Genomic DNA, 21,093 nt, shown 5'->3' on the forward strand with positions numbered 1-21,093 from the left:
TTCTTAATGATGAGAGGCGAGCACATTAACTCAGAACACATCAGAAAAGATCATCAGTATTTAGGGCCCGGATTTCTGGCAAATCGTCCTAGATTACACAATCAGGTCAACTGAAATGAGAAAAAACACTGCTTCATTCCAAGTGGGAGCTACTTGTTACTGCAACTGTATTTCCTTTTTTTGGTTGGATGAATTACAAACCCTTTAGAAGGTTTTCAAATGGGTTTCCCTAAAAAATCCAAAGTGAGGTTATAAGACCATTTTCTTTGGAAAAGGGAAAACCATCTATATTCTTGGCACTGAAACACATTATATGAGTGAAAACTGAAATTTCAAAGCAAAGGTCATAAACTTATACTTGCTACATAAAGAGGAACATGAAAAGGCTTATATTTCTAAGTCTCTGTGTGTAGAAAAAGAATCAGAGAATTTGAAACACTTGGAAGGGAGAAAAATTCCACATGCAAGACAGACATCCAAAATGGCTCAACATAATTTATTTTTTTTTTTATGTTAAAATGTACAGAGTTCTTTTGAAAGTACTTGCTAGAAAGGGGAAAAAAAAGTGATATTACATACAGGAGAGGAAGGAGACCAGCTGGCCCAGGAGCGCGTGACATGGAGAAGTACAAAGGCATCTAGGCACCCCTTCCCCTTAGCTTACGAGTCACCATGAACAAAGTACAAAGAGGTTACAAAACAGGAAAAGCAAATATAAACAGACAGGAATAGACTTAGCTTCATTTGTACATGCGGCTTTTAGAGGCATCTGGAGCTCTATTCACACACTCTAGAGATCTCTTTAAAGAGAATTTTTATCTTTCTTAAAATAGTTTTTAATATTCTACAACAAAGATAAAAAATTTTAAAGATGGAATGAAATGAAAAAGCTCTTATTTTAAAAGGCATCAAAGTCACTAACAGTGAGTTTTTAAATTTCTTTTTTTAGATTACCCAAGTTATCTTGCTAAAAATACATTTTTTTAAACAGAAGTGAAAAAATGACAGGTACCAATATTACTGTGTTGGATAATTTCTTTTATAATATAGAAAAAAACATTTTCTCTACAATAGTTCTAAAGTCACAAAAAGGCTTGTGGAAAAGGGAGCTGCCTGATTGAAATTTTTTTTTTTTTTTTTTAAAGAAACAAAACCAAACACAACCGCAAACCAACAGAAACTGAATTCTCGGCCCTCATTTCAACAGCTTCTCCTTCTGCCTTGACCCACCCTCCTCCCAATACACCTCCCTCCCTCCCGACCCACCCCGTCCCCACCCCAACCAGGAAGCAATGACAGCGCCGAAGAGTAGGCAGAGGGCAGCACAGTGCACGTTCTACACAGACGACTGGGAACTGGAACAGTATATACAGAGAAACTGGGTCCTACACAGCCTTGCACATGCTCAGAATCGATAGCGGTAAGATGTGGAATTCTGCCTTTTTCTACCTAACACGTTTAATTGAGAAAGTCAATTAAAGTGTATTAAAAAACCCAACAAACCTGTGCATTTGAAAAAATTTAATGCCTAATTCGTACTTCAAAAATTTATCTATATAAAATGTACAAATAAAGGAGAGAATTTAATGCTTACAGGTATTTCTTTAAGCAGTACTTCCCCCTTTTGGATATTTGACTGCACATACCAAGTGGTATAATAGTGTCCATCGTCTAATGATGGAACGTATATATATATATATATATACACATATATATATATATATATTTTTTTTTTTTTTACCTATCCCTGGAGCAAGTAACAAGAAGAGAATGGGCGAACTGGCTGCACAAGAGAAAAGAGAATGAAGCTGGGAGCAACACAGGAGCCTGCTAAAACCCTGCTGTCCAGATTTGCCCTACTATGCTGGTGGTTGGTTTAATCCCTCTTCTCTTCAGCCACTCACAGGAGAGGGGCTGGCGCACTCTGATTCACAGGGGAGGAACTCAGGATCTCAAAAGACAAAGGAAAACTAGAGGTATGTATCACTGAAGTAGCTATAAAACTCACACCACGATCTCCCTCACGACACACATTCTGCGTCATCTCTTCCAACACAAAGTAAACAGTGTCAAAGGTTAGTCAGGTATTTCTCAAATCACTGACATGTACAGTCATCCACCAACCCTTTACATGAGAATATAAGAGGCTAATCACTGGGGACTGTTTGAGTTTAATCAGAGTCAAAGGCTCAACAATCAAGACCCTTGGCATCTCAAAGTACATACCAAAAACAAGAGGCTGCGTGGAGTATGTGCGTATGGCTGATTCACCAGGTGGTAAAAAACAGGAGGTTAATTGCCTCTTTTTGATTGTTAACTGACCATCTATCCCTCCAAGGCTGGATTAGGATTGCAAACAGCCTTCCTCTGAGATTCCGCTGTTAACTGAGACTTACAGTATTTTTGTGTCTCTGAGTGCTGAGTGGGAGTAGTTTAAAAAAAAATTATATTACACTTGATTTAAGAAAAACAAACATTTCAATGAAGTTCATCTATAAAGAAACATTCTTGGGGAAAGGTTTCAAGAGGTGTGTGTGTGTGCGTGTGTGCGTGTGTGTGTGTAGGGAGTGGAGGGGATTTTAAGAGGAGAAGCATTTTCCTGCCTCACTTTATTAATAATAATAATAATATTAACAATAATAATAAGTTTAAGGAGCTTGGGTTGTTCTCCATGTCCCCGTCCGAGTCTCCCATAAGTGCCTCCTGCTGGAATGAAGTAGGGAATGAAAGGCTGGGTGTGGAGGAAAGGGTCTGGCTAACCCTCGAGATGTATATATAACATTTAAAAATGACAACATTGGGAGCTGCAAACACTGAGGGGAAACATACATCTTAAAATAAAATAAAGATAATTCACTCTTACACAAAGTCTGTCCATGTGGTGTGTAAAGAAAGTAAGGCTCTTTTTAATTATGAAAAGATTTTTGTGCATGTTTCCCCGTCCCCAAATCCATTTTTAGATGAGTTCTATTGTAAAATGTTCAAGATTGTGAAGAAAACCAAAACCCAGAACAAAATGAACCCCCCAAAAAAGAGAAGACCAGGTTTTCTAAAAAATAAAATAAACCAAAGAAAAATTCCTCTAAATCTACAGCAATATTTTAACTGGAAAAAAGGTCCATTTTTCTCTGGTTTGTCAGTATAAAAGGTTCCTTTATTTATATATATTTAAGTTTTTAACTGCAAGTTCGTCTTGCTCATCTTCTCATGTAAGGTCCGTTGAGTGACTGCTTGGGCACGCCAGCAGCGTTCATGTAGCTGTGGTGGGAGGGGCCCGTGTACATCATGTTTCCATGAGGGTTTGGCTGCATAGGCTGCTGGGTATAGGCCTGGCTTCCCATCATCCCCATCTGCATCTGCATAGGATACTGTGCTGTCTGGTTCATGTAGGCAGGGTTACTATGGTAACTGCTGTTCATCATGGGCTGCGTCATCCGATAGCTGTTCATGGCGTTCAAGGTGTTCATATTCATGGAATTGACATTATAGGCGGGGGTTGGCATCAAATTAACCCCCATGTTCATGCCACGCTGAACAGCCAACGCACGAGGGCCAGCCTGCATGGCGACCGCAGGCGGGCTGCGGCCATACAGCTGCTGCTGGTGAGCTGCCGCAGAGGGCAAGGGTGCGGACTTGGAGCGGATGGAGATGTGCCCCTTGACTGGCATCTGCCCTTGCAGCCTCTGAGTGTGGGGAATGCCAATGTTGGTGGCAGACATGTTGCACTGCAGCAGAGGGGACGTGAGGTTCATGGTAGTGGAGGCCAAGTTCGGGGGCGGCGTCATGGTGGCTTGTGCTTGAGGGGTCCCAGCCAAGGGGTGCGATGGAGCCAGCTGAGCCAGTCCCGTGTTGGACAGAGAAACACTGGTTGCATAGGAAGTCACAGCAGGAGAATGGCTATAAGGCATGGCATGAGGGTCCATAATGGTGTTGGTCAGCTGCTGCAACTTGGCTAGACTGAAGGTGGCTGACGGCTGGGAGTAGCTGCCGGCCCCGAAGTCCCCGGGGATCCGCTCGTAGATGCTGATGTTCCCCGTGGTTCCAGATTCTGGGATCTCCATGATCATGGGCGCTGGGGTGAAACTGCTGTTCATGCTGCACTGGGACAGCGGGGGCTGCTGCTGCTGCGGGGGCGGGGCCGGGGGCTGGGGCTGCGGGGGCGGCGGCGGCGGCTGCGGGGCCGGTGGCGGCGGCGGCGGTGGCGGGGCCGGCGGCGGGGCGGGCGGCGCTTGCGGGGGCGGCTGGGGCGGCGGCGGCTGCTGGGTGCTGGGAGGCCGCTCCACGGCGCAGCTCTGAGGGGACTTGATGCTGCAGGGGGCGGCGGCGGGCGGGACGCTGCTCTGCGGCATCAGGCCGCAGCTGCCGCCCACGCCGGCCATCTGCTGGGTGACCACGCAGCTGCTCTGGGTGAGGCTGCTGGAGGATGACAGGCCGCCGTAGGAGCAGCTGCTCTGGGAGGAGCTGTTCCCGCAGATGCTGCCGCCCATCGTGGAGTCGTAACTGCTGGGGTTCTCGTAGTTCTCTGTGGTGCTCTCGATGCTGCCCAGGTCGCTGAAGCCGCTGTCCACCACCTGCTGGGAGTGGTCTGATACGGAAGGCACATCCATCATGGGGCTGGTCTCCATGTTCTGCATAGACGGCGCGGACAGGGATCCTTGCTCCGGGCTGATCTGGGTGTAGCCCCCTTCGAGGGCAGGCACGCTGGGACTGCCGACCGAGCGCACCGACTGGCTGGGGTGGGACTGGACAGAAGACAGCGGGCTGTTGTGCTCCGAGGCGTGGCAGTCCTCCACCAGGGGCAGCTGTGGGTCCTCGTCGGCCTGGGTGTAGCTCTGCAGGGTCTGGCAGGCCGCCAGGGTTTCCTCGCAGTCCTGGTAGGCGCCCTCATGCTCGCTGCTCTCCTCCTGAGTCAGAGACTGCACGGCCTGCACGGTCTCCAGATCCAGGTCACTGTGAGGGATCTCCGCCTCCTCTTTCAGCTGCAGCAGCTCTTCTTTAGAGTGGGAGTCCTCCTCGTGGTCGTCCTCAGAGCCCGGCATGTGCTCCGAGACCACGGACGCGTCGTGGGAAGTCTGCTCCTCTTCGGAATCCGGCTCTGTCTCCTCCTTGTCCTTTGTGTGCTCCCGACTGCTGTGCACATCAGGATCTAAAAAAGACTCCTGGCCACCGTGCTCCTCCTTGCCGTCGCCCCCAGCCGGCTGCTCCTCCGGCCCCTTCTTCTCTGTGGGCTCCAGGTGGCCGTCGTCCTCGTCATCCGCGTCATGGTCTTCGCTCTGGTGGGTCTCCGCAGCGGCGTCCTCCTCCTCCTCCTCCTCCTCCTCCTCGCGGGCACGCTGTGCCAGCTCCTGTGGCCCCTCCTCCGACGGCTGCTGCCCCGCAGGAACGCGGGGCTCCTCCTCCTCCTCTCCCTCCTCGCCCACCTCGGGCTCCTTGGCTCCGGTCTCCGGGCTGCAACTGTCCGCCAGAGAGGCCGCCCTGACGTCACTGCTGGTGGTGTCCTCCTCCTCCTCCCCCTCCTCCCCCTCCTCCGCTTCCAGGGGCAGCTCCTCCCCTTCCTTCCTTTCCTCCCTTAAAGGCAAGTCTTCTCGTGGTCCAACAGCTTCCTGGTTCTCTTGAACTTGGGGTTCACGCCCAGGCTCAGGAAGGGGGACAACGGGCTCAACAACGCATTCTCGAGTAGAAACAGCCACCAGCTCCCGATTCAGCTTAAGTCCCGGCTTGCGACCAGGTCTCTTCTTCCAGTGGACTGGTTTACGGCTCTTGCCCTTGGGCCATCCCTTCTTCTTTTTCATGGGCGTGGACGTATCTGGCTCAAGCGGAGAATCCTTCACATCACATTTTCTCAAAAGAGATACCGGCTTTAGGATAGGAGTGTCTGCACAGGAGGGATAAAAAATAAAAACAGATTACAGGATCTTGTATTTTTTAGTGCCTCTTTCTGAGACCACACGTACAACAGAAATGATTTTCATAATCATCCTGAACTCCTGACTGTCTTCATTTTCAAGGTAAGACTCTAAAGGAGACACCCATTTCATGCTATCCTCTGAAGTCACACAGTGAACTGGCGGAGCAACGAGAGGACCTGGTCCACCCACTAGGTTCAAGTTTATCATCACCAACCGCATGGCTTTGGAGAGTTACTCTTAGTATTCAGTTTCACCATCTTTAAAATGGAAATAAGCTTTATAAGGATGCAAATACTAAGTAGTTCCTACAACTACTTTAGACAAGCTGTCTTTATTGTGTAAATTACACATCAGCTCATTTCCCCTTCTTTCCCCCCACTCTGTTTGCAATTTATAGTATTGCTCTGGTTTTCTTAGTTTCTGCAAAATCATTACTTCAGGTAATATTGAGCCAATTACTCCAGGCCATGTTTGAGCAACCCTACACCAACAGTTCCCAGCCAATGTTGTGTTTGTATAGGAAGAGCTGCAAAGCATGTAGTCCCGGACAAATACTGACCTGAAGCAAAAGTTAATGTACCAGTGACAATGGTTTATTAGAAATAAATTTGATTATTAACATTATTTTCTCCCCATTGATTTTTTCTATTTCTAAAAATATAAATAGGCACAGCATAAAATTTACCATTTTAACATTTTTAGGTGTACAGTTTGGTGTGGTATTAAGTACATCCACATTTCCCATTAATTTTTAAAGAGAAGACCAGCAAATCCTATTTTTCAATAGGATTGAGGGGGAGGGGCACTGGTGGGACTGAAAAGGTACAGTTAGCAGTAACAACCTGAAAATAAACAAAGGAAATGTCTACATTAGAGAAAAATTTGGCCAACAGGAACTTATAGGATACTATTTTAATCTATGATGATCCAAGATAGAATTTTACTAAAGTGCCACATTTTACAAAATAAATTTTTAGCTTCCTAGTTATACATCTCAAAATATAACATAATAAAATTCTGGAAAATCATGCATGATAAAGCAAAAAACTTAGTCATCTTATTACTATATTAAAAGTATTATACAAAAATACGAGACTGAAGAAAATGCAAGTTGTCTACTAGATTTGAAATTGAGTGAATTTATTTTTAAAAGGAGAATAAAAGCCCAACTGGTTAGTACATAAAAGCTATAGGTTTATGTACCAGGCGTGGACAACAAGATTCCTTCAAATTCGCCCAGCAAAGCAAAGCAGCTCAATCTGACCCCAGCAAGGCAAGCCCTGCACACGGAAGCAGCATGACACACGGGCAGAAACTTTAGGCTAGACGTGAACAACTAGTTTGGGACCCAAGTCATACATAAGCCCATTTTTTTCATCTCTACAAAGGAAATGGCAACAAGTCTAATCAGTGGATTTTTAGTTAGTTTTAGTTAGTTTAGTTAGATTTTTAGTTGCCATAAAATTTAACTTATTTTGAGGTACTGTTACCATTTTTATTAGAAATTTACTACTTGTTGAGTAAGACATATTAGAGATATGATTCAGGAACAGATCTGAAGCAAGTCCAATTTACATGAATCTGACCTTATTTGAGAACCACGTCTAAGCACTTAGTCATTTAACAATATTTACTGAGTGCCTATTTTAAGCACTCAGCATACACAATTAGCAAAACAGGCCAGGTCTATAGATTGCACATTCCAGTAAAGGGTTATTAATTAAATATCTTCCTGATGCTAAGTCTAATCTACCCATTGACTAAAGATTCAGATAATGGCTGAGAAAGGAGTAGGCAAAAAGAACAATTTCCTAACAGCAAGATATTTTCTGCAGAGGCAAAAATAGGTCTTGAGTCGAAGGGGGAACTACGAAAAAGCACTTTTATAAAAGGACAGAAAACTAAGTGAGAAAATGAGGATGAGTACACTTGATACAACTCTGCAGAGGCTGCAAGTCATTCTGCACTTGCCCAGTGGGTCGTGTCTGCCTTTCAGCCCTCTCTGTTGGAGGTCTGCCACTATCACTGCTGTATCTTTCACAACAAGAAAACCACAGTAAGCAACAGCTCTGCGAAACATACCGTCAGCATCGTCTGAATCTTCGTCTTCGTCTCCGTCTTTAGACTTCCTCTTCGAAGCGGGTCGACACCTGAGAACGTCCTGTGAGGACAAGTGACGGAAGTACCCTTGAGAGAAGAGCTCGTTCTCATCCTCTTCCTCTTCCTCCTGGTCAATCTCAAACGTGGGTTCTAATCTGGGCATCGGCCTCTCGGAGTCAGAGTCTTCAAAAGGCTCGTCTAAGACCTCCGTGGTCTCAGAAATGGTTTCTGTGACCACACTGCTATTGTGGTGTTTGCGCTTTCGGACTCGCCTTCTTCGGTGAAGAATTGGTTTCTATTTAAAAGAGAAAGGAGCATTTTATTTACAGCAATGAATGCTATCATTTCCATTAGTAACATGATTAATAGTTTTTAAACTTGCTAGAATTATTAGCACATACAAAATGAGTAGGCCGTTTGCCAAAAGACATTTTGAATATTATTTCAAAATACTACAGTAAAAGAAAAAAAAATACTATAGTAAGATACTATACATACATAAAGTGTCACAGATACAAAGTATCACTGAATACAACTTTGTAAAAGAATAGACAGGCACACCTAGAGAGTAGATATTATCATTCCCTTACTAACAGTTCAGTTAAATTTAGCACCCTAGGGAAGCTGCCTATTTCAGAAATGACACAGTGGCTAGTCCCTTAAATTCTCTTTTCCTCAAAAGAAAAAGAGAAATAAAACACTCCTCGTCTCACAGCTCCACTGTGCAGGTCAGCAGAACCATGAGGAAGGCTGTACACCATTTTCATAGGCTATCCACAAAGAGGTACAGTGGAGCCTGGGAATCGGTACAGGTCTCCTCGGTGTCCGTGAGCATTCAGAAGTAAAATAACTCTGTTATTGGGACCTGGTACATTAGGCACAATTTTGTACTAGGGTTGATCTAACACCTTGAATCACATGAAAGATATCACAAAATAATACTGTATCACCAAAACTGATCTAATTCAATCCCCTCGTTCTAGAGAGGCCAGAGAAGTTACAGGACTTGCTTTAAGGTCATATCCAGTCAGTACAGAAATGGCTGTAAAACAGTTTCTGACTCCTAGTCAAGTGAATCTCTTCAAAAACTTCAAAAGTATCCTGTACATGGTCTCACTGCCTGTTATAATATTCTCTTTTTACACAGGGAAATAGCACAATTTTATTTTATAAAAAGGCAGTATAAGCCTAGGATGGCAAAGATATATTCGTCATGATCACGTAATGAACAGCAGGTTAATCATTTTTTCTCCACTTCAAATTTACTAGTTTTCTAGTTGAGAACACAATTTTCAAACTAGGTTAAACATGGACTTGCGGGCTTCCCTGGTGGCGCAGTGGTTGAGAATCCGCCTGCCAATGCAGGGGACACGGGTTCGAGCCCTGGTCTGGGAAGATCCCACATGCCGCGGAGCAACTAGGCCCGTGAGCCACAATTATTGAGCCTGCGCGTCTGGAGCCTGTGCTCCGCAACAAGAGAGGCCGCGCGAAAGTGAGAGGCCCGCGCACCGCGATGAAGAGTGGCCCCCCGCTCGCCGCAACTAGAGAAAGCCCTCGCACAGAAACAAAGACCCAACACAGCCAAAAATAAATAAATTAATTAATTAAAACAAAAAAAAACATGGACTTGCTCTGAGGAGAAATGGCTGATCCTAGGACTGGGGCATGAAATATACAAGATGAACCTGGAACATTTTGTAGAACCAGAATGTAACGAAGTGCTCAAAACAAAACAAACTAAAAAAACTTCACAATGTTGAGGGTATGTATGTTGAAGAGACACAGGAGCAAAACTGAAAGAGTTCCTCATGGCCAAGGCTGGAACAATTTGAGCAACAAATTAATAAGGTGGTAGAACTGGATTATAACTCGAAGTATAAAGTAAATATCTATGAGTCCATACTGATATAATAAATGCTTGAATCAAGAAACAGACAGGGAAAAATGGATAAATCTCCCAAGCAGAATTCCAAATAATTAACACGATATTCTGCTCTTAGGGAGTAGAGCATAACTCCCTGTATCTTAAGTGTGGGCTGTAGGCAGTAACTTCCTTCCAAAGAATACAGTATGGAAAAGAGTTTGAAAAAAGGAGTAACTTTACAGTAGAGAAACCTGACAAACCTGATACCTGGAGCCAGACGACTGGGGTTAACGTGAACGTGAACAGTGAGAAGTCACACTGACAGCAAATACCCTTGTATTTCGTAATCGGTACAGACTCACGGCAGATGCCCTTATATGATGTGATGAGAATGGCACTTTACCTCTGGGGCCTTCTTCCCCAAAACACATCACCCCATTTTACTATCATAAGGGGCATTCTACAAAATCTAGCCAGTACTCCTCAAACCTGGCAAGGCCTTCAAAAACAAGTAGTCTGAGAAACTGTCACCAACAAGGGGGCCTAAAGAGACATGACAACTAAACGTAAGGTGGTGTGCTGGGGCAGGAGAGGACATTAGGGAAAACAGAGGAAAGCTGAATGAAGTATGGACTCTAGCTAAAAATGCATCAGTACTGGTTCACTATTTGTGACAAATGTACCATACCAAGGTAAAAGGTTAATAATAGGGGAAACTGGGTGTGGGGAATATAGGAACTCTTTGTACTTTCTCTGCAATAAATTTGTAAATCTAAAACTGTTCTAAAATGGAAAGCTCATTCTTTAATAAACAGCCCTATCTTTTTTTTTTTAAGGTTCTGCTAAGGAAAAGAATGATTTTATTGCTCTGGATGAAAGCTGTCACCTCACTAGCACAGAATGGCTCATCCAGAGAGCTGACACACTTCAGTCTGGCTGGTCTGCAGCAATGTTTAAAGTTCACTCCATAGCCTGGGAGATTTCTGATATACAGATTAACAGAATTCATTGTCATCATCATACAGCGTTTACTAACGATCTGGCTATCGTTCAACCTTTGCAAGATGATGAAATATAGTTTAGAAAATATTTTTAAAACAAAGTTAAGTCAAACCACTGGAGGGGTGGAGAGGAGAGCGAGAAGGGAGGACAGAGGACAGGGGAGACAGTACTACCTGGGGTGAGAAGAATGGCTTCACTCTCAGCATCGCAACACAGGGCACCGTTACGCCCACTTTCCATCGAACTGTGTAGTGGTTTCCTCTCCTTTTCTAATAGAAACATTTCTAATCTGTACGTTGTGTTAGTTTGTGTTTGGCCACACTATGTGGCATGCGGGATCTTAGTTCCCCAACCATGGATCAAACCCGTGCCCCCTGCGGTGGAAGTGCAGTGTCTTAACCACTGGACCACCAGGGAAGTCCCTGTACATTTTTTTTAAATCCCTGAAAAGTCATACTTTGAAATCAAACCAGCAAGCTGAAAACAGTTTGTCAGCCCTTAAATAAGTTTATGACTTGTAAGTGAACTCCCATGAACCAAAGAAGTCATGTGCACATTTCAAATGTTCCCTGGGAACATCATATGCTACAACATACTGAGGCTTGAAGCTGAAAGGCTAACACACTATGGATTAGCTCCAGGACAGCACAGAGATGGGCCCCACCTTCCGCTTCAGTGTGGGCTTGGTGAGGACCGGGGGCGAGCTGGACCGCGGGCTCTCGGGCTCCCCCTCCTCCTCACTGCTCTCGCTGCAGCCCCGCAGGAGGGCCCTGTCCCCATCGCTGTAGCGACCTTCACTGTAGCGACGGGGCAGCCTGTCGTGGCTTTCTGGCAGCCCACACTTCAGAGGCTCGGGGCTTTTCTTGAGCGGTCCTCGCCAGAGCTCAAGCACCTCACTCGGTCTTCTTTTGGGACCGTCTGGCTTCCCGTCCTGGCTCGGCTGCTCCTGCGAGGCTGCCGACTGCTCCTGGCTTTCCGTGTACTGTTCTTGGCAGGTTTCTGATTTTTCCTCACGGTCTCCATACTGCTCCGGAGGAGCTGATGTCTCTTCCAAAAGCAGTTTTGAATCCTCATCAGCAAAGCGCTCCTGGGCTTTTCTGTTCTTCCTCCTCCAGCGGCCTCTCCGAGATGGCTGATTATTGGCAGGAAGACTGTCACGGGGAAGGACCTGTTTGTTCAAACGCGTAGAACTGGCTGGTGCCGTAACTTCCGGTTTCTTTTCACTTTCTACTGAAGAATAAGAATCTTGTTCTTTGTTCTCACGAGATGCAGACTTCCCCACCTGATTTTAGAAAATAAAACCATGCTGGTTAATTTTCAGTCTTATTTAGTTGTATCTCCTATTCTGACCTTTTAAATACTGAGATAAAAAAAGAAAACAGAGCTTTAAAGAGAAAGTTATTAATTATTTAATGGCTAACATAAATATCTCTTATGTGTTAGGCACTGTTTTAAATGCTATATGGGTATAATTCACACCAATTACATGAAATATTATTATTATTATATCCCCATTTTACAAATGAGGTAACTGAGGCACAAAAAATGTAAGTAACTTGCCCCGGGTCATGCAATGGCAAATGAAGAAGCTGGGATATAAACCCAGACAGTCTGACCCAAGAGCCAGTGCTCTTAACTGCTATACAATACCATATTCAATAAACAAAGTGAATATTATTATTCTTATAATCTAGTAAATGTTAAATGAGATAGTTTATGAAATTTCTCAGAAACAGAAATTTATAAACAGAGGAGACAGACTCTGGGGCATGGGCAAGAGAAAGAGGATGCTCAAAAAATGAAAGAAAATTTCTGTAATTATTTTGACTTATTTTATTCTGAATATTTCATTTTATTTTGAAAATTACACTATAAACGGGCATGAAACTTTATGTTTATCAAAGGAGGACACAGATTTTTAAAGGGTGAAAGCACTGCTTTAAAAAAAAGAACAGAGACAAGTACACATCACATGAAGAAAAATATTGAAAATGATGTAGTACAGTCCCTCATCAACCCTTTAATGGCTAGAGACACTGAACTATTTGGTGCTCTATTAGAAAACACACATCTGTTTATTTCCTTAATGTTTTAAGGAAAATGTATCTTCATTTTATTTTAAACAATGGTCAAATTTAGATTCAATTCAGATTCCTCAATTTCTATACAGCTTCAAATTTAGCTGCTTATTGGCACTCTGATAAGAAATATTTACTCGTAAGTAACATATTATAACAAATCTGAAGGTTTCCTAATGATACAAGGCTTAAAAATATAGAAAGAAGTAAACAAAACCCAGTCTTCCTGAAATTTCTATCACTGAAATAAACTCAGAAATTCTAATGTGAATTTATGGTGTTCGTTTAAGATATCATTATAGGTACATCACAAACACTCATGAAAACCAAACTATGCTCTTCTATCATCAACAGGGACCATTCGAGCCCTTACACTCGGCTCTGATTCTCTTTCCTGGCTCTGAGGCTCTTCCTGTTCTCCTTCCTCCTCCTCCTCCTCCTCCTCTTCCTCCTCTTCCTCCTCCTCCTCCTCCGAGACGACGGAATTGGAGACTATGACAGGAGTCCAGCGCAAACACTCTGGATCTACATCCACAGGCCGCAGATTCAGCTGAAGCTTTGCCATGTGATCTTGGATAAGTTTTTCCCGGCGGATAATCACAAATCTGAAACCAGAGAAAAGTTTATAGCAATCAACGATGCACAAGGAGTACCACACAATGAATATGGAGCTACACCCTCAGAAAGCCCTGGAGATAAATGCTTCACAAAAAGCCTGCCTGGGAAGACACCACCACTGAGATGGCTCAGAATATGAACCGGACAAAGACTTCACACGCAACTAGAGCGAGGGATGAGGTTGTTTCAGCCACTCCCCATCTCACACTTCCCACCTCTGAAACTTCTGCGACTCTCCTGTCCTCTATCTTTTACTCTCCATCTTTCTAGCCCAAATGCCTCCTTTCTTTGTGACCTTTTCTCAACCACACTAGAAAAGGGTAAGCTGTCTTTCCTTTGACCTGTATTTCTTTTGTCCCATTTGTATGGAAATTAATCAAGGGTGTATTTTATTTGACACTATTTCTCCAGTTGTTACTTCTTGTATTGTGAAGGAGCTCCCAATAAATAAAATAAAAGATTCAGTAGCTTAGGTCCAAAAGTTAGAAGGAAGACCAGAAAAAAAGTTTAAAAAAAAATATGGTCAATAGTATAAAATATAGAAAGGAAAATGATGTCTCAGTATCACCAAGTACACCATTTATATTAGTTTATGTCCTTTAACTGATAATTTGGCTGTCCAATCCAAAACCTTCTACCTAATTATCTTTCAAAGGTTATACAAAGGGATGTGATACTCACTGGTCACTCCGGAAGTCCAGCATTCGCAGGTGGTGGAGTGTGGAAGTAATGTCTTGAGGGCAGATTCCAGTCAACTTACTTAACTTCTTAATGCTGATTTGCTTGTCGTTTTGGTGATAAAGGCACTCCAATATTACACTTTTCCAATAAGCCATGTAGGAAAGACGACCTAGATCGGATAACGGTTTCTCTGGAGACCCTGCTTGGCCTTCACGCTTTGATAACAAATAACCTAAAGAAACCCCCAAATCACAAATATGTCAGAGATCCTAAAAGAGGGCAGTTTACAAAAATAACAAGCCCCTCTTCCACAACCAATCCAAGTATCATAGGCTATCATCTCCAAGGTAAATTCCTTCAAGAAAAAGAACAAAATTACAAAATCACTTGAAAACAAATTTGCAGGAAGATTACATAATTTGTATACACCGAACATTAAGTTAGTATTACTTTGTCTATAGTTAATATAAATCACACTGTTAGAATATTCAAACTGTTAAAAATCAGGACTTCACATTAATAGGCAAGAATGCTTTTTATTCAATGTACAAGGAGGGGAAACCACCCTTGCATGTTTTATTTCGACCGCTAGATGGCAACAGATCTACACGAATTGCACAATACAAAAGAATGCCTTTAGTTTTTACATAACCCTATCTATGAAGATTGCAGTTCTTCTGTGAGTGATTTAGATGACGATTTCTCACTTCAACCAAAGCTCTCCTCACAATTACCTATCACCCTAATTCCTGGTGAGCAACAATGTCAGTGTGCGAGTGTCACTGTGTGTGGTGGTATTACTTTGTCCTCTTGTCCAGTGCGTTGAGTCTCAAGAACAGGAAAAGAAAGGCATAAATTCTAAGGGAACTCAGTCTAAGAATGGTAATGTGGGAAAATACATTACATTAAAATAATGTTTTAAAATAAAAACAAATACTGTAATCATACAATTATTTGTATATCTCAAAAAAATGACTAATAAATGCATAGTAAAATATTTTCCCCTAACTTTGCTACTTAATGGCATACATATCCAATCATGAGTCCTATTTCAGAACAACATACTGATATTAAAGGAAATAATCTGAGTTTTTACCCTCTACTATTAGTCGAAAAAAAAAAACACCAAGAAAATGTAAAAAATAACCAATGGCACATATTTCCAATAAAATATAGTCAGGAGTACAGTCTAAGGCCAAGTAGAATAAGCTTCATTGGTCTGCATGAGAATTAATACTAGTGATACAATCATCTGATATTTAGAAGAACTGCCTGTATCAAAATCCTTAGTTTGACCATTACCTCTGAATGTATTCCTTTAAATATTATTTTTAGCAATTATCTGAGGGAAAATATGCCCTCAAATACCACTATTTTATAATCAATATAAAATTTACCTCAAACATACATTTACTTTCTAAGCAAGATTATCAATGTATAAAACAAAATGCAGGGCTTCCCTGGTGGCGCAGTGGTTAAGAATCCGCCTGCCAATGCAGGGGACACAGGTTCGAGCCCTGGTCCGGGAAGATCCCACATGCCGTGGAGCAACTAAGCCCGTGCGCCACAACTACTGAGCCTGTGCTCTAGAGCCCGCAAGCCACAACTACGGAGCCCGCCTGCCACAACTAGTGAAGCCCACGCGCCTAGAGCCCGTGCTCCGCAACAAGAGAAGCCACCGCAATGAGAAGCCCGCGCACCGCAACAAAGAGTAGCCCCCGCTCACTGCAACTAGGAGAAAGCCTGCACGCAGCAACAAAGACCCAACACAGCCAAAAATAAATAAATTTATCAAAAAACAACAACAACAAATTGCAAGTTCCACAATAAGCTTTTTTTAGAACTGTTAGCTTTCAATTTTAACTCAAATTAAATTTTTTACTGTATCATTTACTTCTAAAATTTTTAAAGGTGCATAGCGTATTTTTAACCACTAGGTAGAGCCTGTAACTAAAAAAATGATGCACACACACATTTTCTCAGATAACTAGGTAATAAAAATAGGGCAGGTGCTGCACTTCTTTATTAGTACTAATTTAAGTAGTTCTACAGTGTTTTTAATATTGTCGTGAGATAGAATTAACTGCATAAAATAGAACTAAGTTCTGTTGTAAATTAATAGTTGCAAATTAAAACTATTTGCTATAGATCACACAGAAGCTCATATCCAATATTAGCTATTTTTGAAATATTCACATGCAACCAAAAGAAAAAAATGTTCATGGCCTTAGGCTTTAAAGTTCCACTCAGCAGTATGACAAAAGATACAAGCAACCAATAAATCATCTGCAAATCCTTAAAAATACACACACACACACACACACACACACACAGAGTCCACAGGAAGAGACAATGAGCAATTATGTTACTATAATCCTTACTGAAATCGATGAGAAACCTGCCATAGCCCTTGCGTTGGTACTGGGGAAGAATCATTATACAGGAAACGTTGTACTTCTGTTGGCAGTGCTTTTCCTGGTGGAGAAAACAAAAGCCAAGTTTTTGGCTGGTAAGACTAAACACTGATGCTAATTTTTAAGAAACAAAGACTAATAGTCAAAACCACAGCCCTGGTCCTTTGGGAATAGCAATGCACATCAAGAAAAAAACACTCCTCTGGGAGGAGAGAGGACAAGGTTAAGTCACTGCCATTACCCACAAAGCAACCATACCAGGAGAATAAAAATATAAAATGAAATGACGCCACTCAACACCATCCGCAACTCAAAAACAGTATGTCAATGCCTGAGATGAGCAGAGGAATCCGAGTCCCAACAGATCTGCAAAGCTACAAATGGTGTGTCAGCGTGGCACCCTAGACGTGGGACGATTCATCACCAAAGTTTCTTTTATTTCCCTTTTTGGTGCTACATAGGGTGGGTATAAATACACTTTTATAAATCAAGCAATATATTTTAAATTATATTTAACTATTGAAACAGCCTAATAACAGAACTAGGACTTTTCACTTAACTATCTTTATAGACTTAGATTTTACCATGGGCTTGCTTAAATGAAAGTACATCTTTTACATTATTTGACTACAAAAGAAACTTTTTTTTCTCCCCAAGAGAATGAAAAATTGAAGGAGAGAAAATACCCTTTAATAAAAATGGCTTCCTAGAAATTCTTACTTCTATGCCTAAAATACAAATTAGGAAGAGATTTAAAATGAGAAAGAACTCAGAGAGGTAATGACTCTGTTTATTTCACGAGTTCTGTCTATCATCACCGTGGGAGTAGAAGTCATAGTAAAGCTTTCCCTCTGGGTAAGCAGCAGTTTATGTTCCCAGCAGAGTACAGTCTGTTGAACATTACTAGGCACCTGCTGGTACCAGGTAAGTTTCTCAATGTTCCTTCTGTTTCCCTTTCCAGAAAGCTAGATGGCACCCAGAGGCGCTGCATCCTTGTAGTGTCTCCTAGTGAGAAGCAGCAAAGATTGTTTCAGATTTCCATACAAATTCAAAAAAAATTTTAAGCTGATATACTTACTTTAGAAAAATAGCCAACAAGGTGGCAGCCCTTGACATCATTCTGGGTTAGTACATAAAAAAGAAATGGCTCCACGTCATAATAGAGTGTTTTGTGGTCAAGAAACAATTTTGCCAAGAGACACAGGTTCTGACAATAAATGGTACTCACATTCCCATCAACCTAGAGGAAAAAAATAGACAAAATGGTCAACAGGGTGCCTCTTTAGTTCTAGAATAACACACATCAGAAACAAGCACCTGTGAGTACCCACAGTCCAGCCTAAGAGGAGCTGGCAGCTATCAGAACAAAATGGACCTGGAAGCTGTCCCTTGAAACGGCAGAGTACAGTGCCTGCTATTTTAAGACAACTAAATACATAAAACACTGCACTTCAACAAAGCATGAAAAGTCTAGACAAGGAGGTGATGGCCAGTTTTAAAAATAGCACTTTTTGCTTTTATAACAAGATTGACTACAGGAATCCTTCAGATGGCAAGCTGATCTGATGTATTTTTTAAAGTATTTAATTCAACAAAAGATCTAAATGCAACCTCTTCTAAAATACATATAAGTAAAGCAAGGTAAAACTATAGTTTAATCTGTGCCAGCAGCTAGAAGCAATGTAATCTGACTGCCATGATGAGATTTCCCCCCAATAAAGCTACTCAAGGGATTATCATCTATTGTCAGAAGCACCTAGCAGGTTCCCTAGGCAGCAACCTGGCAAGTGAGGTATTTCTTGGACACTGGTTGGCCAAGATCAGGAGGACTGGGCTGTATGCTCCCAATACCCCTGTAATTCTTGGCATTGCTGGAGCCAGCTCTTTTATGAAAATGCCAACGACTGCCTACATCAGACCCAAAGACATTGACATTTCAAGACTACAATTTCTTTAGCAATTTAAGTAATTTATTGTACACCACATCCTTTCCCTCCCCACGAGGTCAAGAGCTCCTCTATTCCTCACCTAAAATAAAGGCTTTGGGAAGATGAAGAAAGTGAGGGATGGAATAGTTCCTGACAATCTGAAATTCTATCGTCATAGTAATTAACAGAACTGAGCACATGGAAGGTACCCAATTAATACTTGGCAATTAAACCACAGAACTGAGATGAAGAAATTAAAAACCACTACTAACAACACAGAATCACAGATGTAGCGTAAGTCATACAACCATGATGCAGTCAGGAAATATATTAAGATTTATTCAATATACAGCTATTACACATACCTCTACACAATATTCCTTTAAATAGAGCAGTAGAAATCTTTTCATTTAAGTACCATATTTCATAGATTCTAAGACACAATCTTATCACATCTAAACATAAGTAAAATCTGTTGGCATTTAATAATCAAATGGAGTCTCATATATCATAATTAGCAGTACCTTTACCTTCTCAGTGGTACATAAAATAAGATATATTACAACTGATGTCTTTGATTCAATGAACTACATAATAGTTTATTCAGAGATCAAGCTTGTGAACTTGGTACCACTTAGATTGGCCTAATTCTGCTTCTCCCTCATACAGCTGAATTACTGACTCAATAGTGAATGAACAACAGTAAAATAACATTTCCAAAAAAAAATCAAGTTGTGCAATTAGATAAAGTACAGGTGGCACTGTATTTGAAATGGGTAGGAAGACAACTACTAAACATCTTCTACTTTACCTCAAAGACAGAAATGTTATTCTTTCTATAAATCTCATTAGCAGGAGGATGGAACCAACCACATTTCTTCATGTGCTGCTGTAGAATAGTTCTACTTTTCATATATTTTAGACAGAATTCACAGAGATACAACTTAGGCAGCCTGTAAAAAATAATTACACAAATAAGAGGCCTTTATATTTTATAAGACTTTAAACTTTCATCACTATTCTTTTTTGATTCTCATCACTACCCAGGTAAAAAGGTAAAGAATGTATCGTTATCCCCATTAATCAAATGAAAAAAAGGAAAAACAAAAACTAAAGATAAAACTAAGTTGAATAACAGGATCCAACTAATTAACGGCAAGAAGGCAGGGGTGAGAATCAATTCACCCAATTCAGTGCTCTTCCTATTAGACTAATACTTTGCAGTCTTTTTAAGTTACCCACGGGACAGACATGAAAATCTCACCTTCTCTACTCCTTGATAATCTCCAGTAAGTAAAAAGTAAAGTCTACCTTGAGAGCACACCAATAAGTGAAGAAGATTTTGTTACGCTACATATTCTTTCTTCCTTTATTTGATCATTCACTCATTAATTTCAGAAAATGAACATTTATGAATACTTACTATCAGGCCCCTGTGCTAGGTACACTAGGTACAGAGTGCTGAGTAAGATGGACATATAGTAGGTATTATAAAAGCAGATTTTGTATATCTTTTTAAGTATAAAATTATAATATGTTTTTTTCAAGTTAGGACATACTACACTACCTCCTTCCTTCCACCCCTGAAATTCTGGCTTTCTCTCTAGTTAAATATCACATTAAATCCTGCAACTCAAAAGTCTATTTTTCAAGGTGAAATAAAATTTCAATTTATTCATTCACATATTCTCTGTTATAGTCATATCATTTATATTTATTCAACAGTCTTGCTATATTAGCCATAGTTTAACAGGATTTCTTCCTTATAATGTCCCTTTTATGAGGAGCTAGGCAACAAAGTGATGAGATCAGTTCATAAAGTAACAGAAGGAACATAACCTAAACTAAAAACCAGTGGCTTTTATATGTATTTTAGTCTGAACTGAGAAGACCCCCCATGGCTCTCTATTATAAAATATACACCCCATGTATCCTCAGCACAGAGGCTTCCGTGCATCCTGAACTGTGTCCAAAACCGGTAAGCACGCCTTGGTAAGCTAAGATCTGACCCTACAATGAAAACTGCATATGTGAAAATACTGGATGATATGATGACAAAAAATATAATCCAAATAAAATACTGTATCTTCCCTCATATAAGTAAGTACTGAGGCTGAAGGAAATTTAAAAAAAAAAAAAAACCTCATTAATTTAGTTGCCATCAGTTTAGATAGCTATGCTTTAAAAGGATTAATCTGGAATTAAAGAAAAAGTAGATTAATGTACAAAAATGTTTGCTTTGTTCACGTGTGAAGACCATAACTATTTTTTCAAGTTCTACTTTAGAAGCAGCTTTTGAAGCATATTTATCTGAAAACATCTAACATTCAACTAAAGCCTTTCCCAGGTGTATTATGGAACACTAGTTCTGTATACACTTAAGTGTTTCATGCTCAAGTAAAGTGGGAAAAGGCATGTGATTAATTTTTTCTTCTCCCTTGGGGATTCACAATGTGTATTAATTCCTCCTCTACAATCCCACATCTTAGTTTTAAAACT

The 21,093-nt window shown here is 41.3% G+C and overlaps 1 protein-coding gene across 2 annotated transcripts in view; it reads right to left on the reverse strand.

The window, feature by feature from the left end:
* Positions 1 to 1,272: 1,272 nt before the first annotated feature.
* Positions 1,273 to 21,093, reverse strand: part of KAT6A (lysine acetyltransferase 6A) — a 108,367-nt gene continuing 88,546 nt past the window's right edge. For both annotated transcript variants that reach the window (XM_061177623.1, XM_061177624.1), the window contains 8 exons: positions 19,406 to 19,547; positions 17,745 to 17,906; positions 16,634 to 16,727; positions 14,253 to 14,484; positions 13,327 to 13,558; positions 11,540 to 12,157; positions 7,992 to 8,304; positions 1,273 to 5,875 (listed from right to left, as the gene is read on the reverse strand). In XM_061177623.1, the coding sequence (XP_061033606.1) occupies positions 3,198 to 5,875; positions 7,992 to 8,304; positions 11,540 to 12,157; positions 13,327 to 13,558; positions 14,253 to 14,484; positions 16,634 to 16,727; positions 17,745 to 17,906; positions 19,406 to 19,547 (4,471 nt within the window). In that variant the 3' untranslated portion in view covers positions 1,273 to 3,197. The remainder of the gene's footprint in view (positions 5,876 to 7,991; positions 8,305 to 11,539; positions 12,158 to 13,326; positions 13,559 to 14,252; positions 14,485 to 16,633; positions 16,728 to 17,744; positions 17,907 to 19,405; positions 19,548 to 21,093) is intronic.

Source organism: Eubalaena glacialis, chromosome 20, assembly GCF_028564815.1.
Source record: "Eubalaena glacialis isolate mEubGla1 chromosome 20, mEubGla1.1.hap2.+ XY, whole genome shotgun sequence".
NCBI classification, from domain to species: Eukaryota; Metazoa; Chordata; class Mammalia; order Artiodactyla; family Balaenidae; genus Eubalaena; species Eubalaena glacialis.